This window comes from Nicotiana sylvestris, chromosome 6 (assembly GCF_000393655.2).
Source record: "Nicotiana sylvestris chromosome 6, ASM39365v2, whole genome shotgun sequence".
Classification (NCBI taxonomy): domain Eukaryota; kingdom Viridiplantae; phylum Streptophyta; class Magnoliopsida; order Solanales; family Solanaceae; genus Nicotiana; species Nicotiana sylvestris.
This window is the reverse complement of record NC_091062.1, coordinates 3674813-3681834: the sequence shown is the minus strand read 5'-3', so window position 1 is coordinate 3681834 and position 7022 is coordinate 3674813. Positions and strand designations below refer to the sequence as shown.

Here is a 7022-nt window from a genome sequence, read left to right as displayed (position 1 = left end):
ATTTCGGAGGGCCATGAAAATGACCTAATGAATAATAATCATTGTTTCGACATGACTGTTCCTCACTTTTTAGAATTTTAGGATCAAAAATAGGAATTCGGGGTGATATCCAAATTTTCGTGTGCTATAATCCACGCCATCTGCATAAATACAAAATACCAAATTCCAATCGCCTAACATTTTAGGGGCATAAAAAATAAAGTAAGGAACCATAGTAATGGGTTCAACAAGAGCGTTCTCATTTTTTGTCCACACTACCCATACTATATCACTCCCACTTAGCATAGTTAATCGTCAAAGTGGTTCATTAATATTGTTCCGTCAAGTTAGAGATCTTTAAATAGAAAAATTGTAAATTTATTTACTGAATTGTCAATTGGGTGCAAGTTTAAGAGGCAAAGGCCATTTTGCCTAAAATCTACACACTTCAGCTGCCGGACAAAACTCAACAATGGTGAGAGCAACACCTCCACCGCCCATCTGCTGACGTGGACGGAGCTCCCGCCGGCGAACAACTCCCCCTTCACTGCCGCCTCCGGCAATGTCTCTCGCTCAGGCGATCGTTCTCCACCACCGGCGACCAATTCCCACAGTTTTCGACCGTAAATGTTTTGATTGTTACACAACAACAAGCTATTGATTCAAGTGAAGAGCATTATTAAGGAAAGTGGCAAATTTTCCATTATTACTCAGTTCTGTCTCAATATTACAGGTATTTGTTCTACCAATTATTGTCAATTGCTATCCTTGACTGGGGAGAGGATTGCTAGTCTGCTACAGGGGCTATAGTTATTTTTCTGAAAAAACTAAAACAAACATTAGTGAGAACTTTTGAAAAATAAAAAGTGTATTCTGGAAAGTGGTTATAGCCACATATAGAACATTGGGTGTCGTTCGTACAGAACCATAGTTTTTGTGCATTGAGGGTGAAGGATAGATAGTTTTAAAAGATTAATAACCTGGAAATATGGGTACCAATACCAGATCTAGTAAAGACTATTGTTTCACTAATCTTTAACCAAATTCTAAGGACTAATATAACTTTTTATATTAGTCCCCACCAAACTTAGTGGCAGACAACTTTTGTGAATGCAGAATTTGTCTTTGAAAACCTGTGTCAGGTGCACATGTACGGTCTATCTTTTACTCATATAATAAATCAATTTACTTGGTTCTTCTCATCCAAATAAATCAAATCTTTAGTTCTTATTTACAATTTACTCGGTAATTTGTTTGCACATACCATTGCAGCCCTTTGAGGTATGCCTTTTGTCTGTCTTCTGAGATCTATTTCTTGCTTACTTTACTTTATGTTTTGTGCTTTATCCATTTGTTGATTGTTATTCGTATTAACAACGACGATCCAGTAAAATTTCATTAGTGGAGTCGGGAAAAGGTTAGCGTGTACACAGATTTTACACCCGTAGAGCAGAGAAGAGAAGCTATTTCCAAAAGACTTGTTATTCATATTAAGTCTGCAGATCACCTCTTGAATAATAGTTTCAACTTTGCATACCTGATATAAAGAGTTCATTTGTGGTACTTTAATGCTTTCTAATTCTATTTAGAGATATTATTTGACCAGAATTTTCAAGTAAAGTTCCCTTTCCAGATTTTGATGTTTTGTGCAATATGTTGGATTTTATAGAGATCTGATGTTCCAAGTTTAGCTCTTTTGACTTGCTGCAGTATTTTCTTCATACTGCTTTTTAATAAAACAAAAAAAAGAGGGTGCAATATGTGGCTAGTTTTCCTTAGTATTTCTTTCATTATAAATACATACTATTAAATCCGTTTCAATTTATGTGACACTTTTCTTATAAATCCGCTCAAAAAGAACGGACACATTTTTATACTTGGAAACATTTAATTTATACTTCCCATTTTACCCTTAATCAAAAGCTTTTATAGTCACACAAATGTTAACATGTTTATGACCGTAAGTTTCAAAAGCCTTATAGCCACATAAATGTTAATGACATGTTTAAGGTTACAAGTTTCAAAAATCTTTTTTCTTCTTCTTAAATTCCGTGTCAAATCAAATTATGTCGCATAAATTGAAACGAGGGGTAGATGCTATCGATCTACTTTAGAAAGTAGCTTTCATCTTATAGCATCTCGCTTGTTGTGGAAAATACGGTGTTGGTTTAGTCTTCAATGGGTAATGCCAGGCATGGTCAAAGAAGTTCCGTTTGGCTGGACCTTAGTTGCTCCACGAGCACTGACGTGGACCGTATGGAGAGAGGGTAATAGGATTGCTTTTGATAGAATTGAGAAGGATTTTGTACACTTGAGGAGTAGCCTTTTATCCCTTATTTCCTTTTGGTGCACCCACGTGATTCCTGTAGTTATAGAACATCTTTCGTGCAGAACCATAGTTTTTGTGCATTGAGGGTGAAGGATAGATAGTTTTAAGAGATTAATAACCTGGAAATTTGGATACCAGTACCAGATCTAGTAAAGACTATTGTTTCACTTATCTTTAACCAATTTCTGAGGATTAGAGATCAAAGATTATACGTAGTGAAAAACCATGTCTAGTAACATTGATGACATGAACATGAAATAGATGCAATGTTTTTTGAAGATACAAAAAACTCTCGATTTCTTTTTATATTTATATGATCAAGTCGTAGAATCGATGGAGATTTGAGACAGTGATGGCTGAAAATCTATCTGATGTTCTCTCTGTTTTTACCTTCCGTTTTGCAACTTTATTGATCATGTTATAAATACCATTGACGTCCTAAATCTTGCAGCTTTCAGGTCATAATTGGAATAGAATAGATATGGCTTATGCTAGTATTGCTTCTCTTATGAGAATGATAGAACTACTCTTGACATCCAAGTCGCCAATGCAATCTCTAATTTGCGATCACAAAGAAGAATTTCTTGCTCTTCAGGGAAAAGTTAGTTCCCTGGAAGTATTTCTCAAGAATTTTGAGAAAAGCAATGATACTGAGAAAATGGCATATTTGGAAGCGCAGATAAAAGATGTCACAAATGCTGTTGAACACACAATTCAACTGAGACTAACAGAAGCTGTAATGGCAGATGATGAAATGCAGAAAGAAAGGGAAGATAAGAGGCTTTTTGATAGCCTAAAACAAGTAGCAGAGGAGATTGATCATGTTCAGAATGGGTCATCAAACTTTCAAGATTATGATACAGTGAGCTGTTATCATAGGATATGGTTGCTGGAAAAACTGACACAATATGATGGATCGTCTCGTAAACTCAAAGTCATCTCGATCGCCGGGATGGGGGGCATCGGTAAAACGACTTTAGCAAAAGAGGTTTACGATTATGAATCAATTCGATCTCATTATGATGTTCGTGCCTGGACTACTGTATCTCAACAGTATAATGTAAAAGATATCCTCAAAAGCCTTCTGCATTCCACAATACCTGACAGATTTGACTTGGGTAATGAGTCAAGGCTAGCATACATGCTAGGAAAAAGTTTAAAGAGTAAGAGGTATTTAATTGTATTGGATGACGTGTGGAGCTTTAAAGCATGGGATGACGTGAGACAATGCATTCCAAGTAACAACAATGGGAGTCGAATATTGTTGACTACCCGTAACAAAGAAGTAGCTTATTATGCTGGTACAAAGAATCTTTCTTTGTGCATGGACCTCATGGATCAAGATGAGAGTTGGAACCTTGCCAAAAGTATAATGTTTGCAAATGAAGCATTGCCATATGACTTCGAGACTATTGGGAAGCAAGTTGTAGTGTATTGCCAAGGGTTACCACTAGCTATTGCCGTGATTTCTGCGCTTCTCTCCAGATCTAAACGGACAATAGAAGATTGGGAAAATATTGCTGAAGATGTCATGTCACTTGTCACAGAAGATCCATATGAACGATATCTACATGTGCTTGGGGTGAGTTACAATCACTTAACCAGTGACCTAAAAGCATGCCTTCTGTATTTTGGGATTTTTCCAGAAGACAGTGAGATTTCTGTGAAGAGTTTGGTGAGATTCTGGATGGCTGAGGGCTTTTTGAAGTCAGAAAAGGACTTGGAAAAAGAGGCTGAAAAGTACTTACAAGATCTTATCGACAGGCATCTAGTTCTTGTCGGGAAGAAAAGTTTCGATGGCACAAAAATTAGATCATGTAAGGTTCACAATCTAATACATGAGCTGTGCGTGAGAGAATTAGCTCAAAGCCAAGACATTTTTGTCATGAAAGACATTGTTTTTGATAAATCATATGAAGATGATGATTTGGATGAAGGTGACGATTCGGGTGGAGATGGTGATTCAGATGCAAAAGAAGCTCAAAGCCATGCTTTTTCTCCAGAATGTCATAATTTCAGTACGCATAAAATGCAGCCCTTTAAGCGATGGACTGATGACAGAATGTGTTTGGCCCTTCTTACCCCTGAACATGACCATATGATAAGCAGGCAGACAGATGATGATGATTACACTCTCTTGAAACGAACTCGTTCCATTTTCTCTTTTTGTCTTAATTCAACTTTTACTCTCCATTCAGAGCTTATTCATTTTAGTTTACTTAGAATCTTGGACTTGGGTACCACAAAGTTGAGAAGTTTCCCTCCACACGTCCTATGTCTCATTTGGTTGAGGTACCTAGCATTGTCAGGCATCGGTGGGGATTTTTATGTACCTCCAGAAATTTGCAGATTATGGAATCTGCAAACGCTCATTGTTAAATGGGGTAGTCCTAGATATGTGGCTTTTACGGAGAAAATTTGGGAACTAATGCAACTAAGGCAGCTCAGACTACGTAAATTTTATTTGTCAAATCCTCCAAGGGAATCTGATGATGAGGAGAGCTACTTGGCTTTTTCAAACATACATGCTATTTCTGGCTTGTCTCCAAGTAGTTGCACAAAGGAGGTTATTTCAGGGATTCGGAATGTTAAGAAGTTAGCAATCTATGGACATGCCAATGACTATAAAATCTTTCAAGAATCTAGACTTCTCGATAATTTTGTCCATCTGCATCAACTTGAAACATTGAGTTTTGAACTTGATCGTAGGTGGGACTCATCAGAAAACTGTCGGATTTCACCAGCAACTATTCCAAGTGCAAAAGCTTTTCCAGTATCACTCAGGAAGTTAAAGCTGGAGGCAACTGCTATAAGGTGGGAGGACTTGAACATCATAGGTGAGTTGCCTAACCTTGAGGTGCTGAAGCTGATGCGGAATGCTTGTATTGGCGAAGAATGGTATCCAATTGAAGGAAGATTTACTCGATTGAAGCTATTGCTAATTGAGAATTGTGATCTCAAGTACTGGAAAGCCACAGATGACAATTTTTGCGTCCTTGAGCGCCTCTTGATTAGACATTGCTATAGCTTGGAAGAGATACCCATTAAATTGGCATATATTTTCTCACTGCAACTCATTGAGTTAACTGGCTGTACAACCAAACTCGAGGCTTCTGCTGTACAAATTCAAGAAGAACAAGAAAACTTGGTAACAAACCCGTGGATGTCCGCATATGATTTAAGTATAACACTAGTAGTCGTACCCGCACAATGCGGTCGGGGGCGGAGGCACAAGCCGAAATACGGGTTCGGCCGAACCCAGTAGCTTTTGCTCGAATATTAAATCTAGAATGCGGTCAACATTAGAATTGTTATTAAGTTAAAGGGACTTATATAGTCATTGTTCTATATTTTTCTTTATCCTATTATTCAATGTTTAGTAATTTTACTTCGTTAATAGAAATTTTTATTTAGCATATTACTTTGTTTAAAATTTTTGTCTGCTTGCTTTCTTTTTGTAATATAAGAGAAGATATATATATATATATATATATATATATATATATATATATATATATATATATATATATATTATTTTAAAAGGAGATTATGTTGTTGGCAATAATATTATCTGAGTCTTAATGAATAAAATCTCTATTAAATTAAAGGGACTTATATAATCATAGAATAACTTTTTTGTTATGTATTTTTTATTATGTTATCTATTTTTTTTATATAATTACACTATTAATATAAATTTTTATTAGCATAATACTTTATTTAATATTTTTGTCTACTAATTTTATTTTTTGCAATGTAAAAAACGATATATATTTTATTACTCTTGATTTTTTTTATTTTAAATTTATCTTATTATTTTCAATAATATTATCTGAATTTTAATGAATAAAATCTATACTAAATTAAAGAGAGTTGTATAGTCATTGAAGAACTTTTTTGTTTTGTATTTTTTATATGGTAATTTTTATTTTTTTATTTTAAAATAATTTATAAATTCTAACTTGAAACTACTCTTCAATTTGAATGGACAATTTTTTTTTTCTAATTTTTGTTTTTATTATAAAATATATTATTTTATAGATATTTAAATTCACAAATAATAATCAATAACTAATTATTAACTGCTTATTCCATGTGATATTTTTTTAGGCTACCATTTGGCTTAAGAAAATGACTTTTTCCTCTACTTTCAATAATATATATAGATTATATTCCGGAATGAACTTTCCATAATTGCTTATGACACATGTATTTATTTATTATGGTTACTCTCGTTTCTCATTTCCACAAGTTATACCTCGTTTTTTAACTAATCCATCCACGTAAGCTTTCACCTCCTGTGGTGAACCTCATGTATTAAAATATCACAAAGTTACATAGGAGCTGGTCTAGGCCATACTCCCAAATCCCAATCCCTATAAAAAAGAGGGGAAATAACCTATAAAGTGTGGCAGATGGTAATCGAGCCTCAGCTGGTGTTGAGCAGATAAATTGGTCAGTTGTGTCACATAATAAAAGGGCTGCTACAGATCTTAAAATGCAGGAAGTTGCATCAGAAGACATTAGGTGTAGTAATGCTTTTGATGCATTGGTCATTGAACAAGAAGATGGAGAGAATGATCATGCTAAGAAATTGGGACTGGTATGTGGAGATACAATCTCAAAATATGGAAAAAACAACTCTACAACTAGTGGAAAGCAACAACACATTTCTCACAAAACTGGTGCTCGAGTGAAGGAACAGGCTGCTGGG

General features: G+C 35.1%; 1 protein-coding gene across 2 annotated transcripts; it reads left to right on the top strand.

Moving 5' to 3' along the window:
- Positions 1–219: 219 nt before the first annotated feature.
- LOC104238230 (putative late blight resistance protein homolog R1A-3) lies at positions 220–5729 on the top strand. 2 transcript variants are annotated; one of them, XM_070150013.1, is made up of 2 exons: positions 220–712; positions 2760–5729. In XM_070150013.1, the coding sequence occupies exon 2, from the start codon at positions 2790–2792 to the stop codon at positions 5571–5573; it is 2784 nt and encodes a 927-aa protein (XP_070006114.1). In that variant the 5' UTR covers positions 220–712; positions 2760–2789; the 3' UTR covers positions 5574–5729. The 2 variants fall into 2 exon arrangements, with proteins under 2 accessions (XP_070006114.1, XP_070006115.1); XM_070150014.1 differs by lacking the exon at positions 220–712 and adding an exon at positions 729–1260.
- Positions 5730–7022: the final 1293 nt, after the last annotated feature.

Excerpts from the sequence above, each read along its gene's own strand:
- LOC104238230 (XM_070150013.1), top strand. The coding sequence starts at position 2,790 with ATGGCTTATGCTAGTATTGCTTCTCTTATGAGAATGATAGAACTACTC.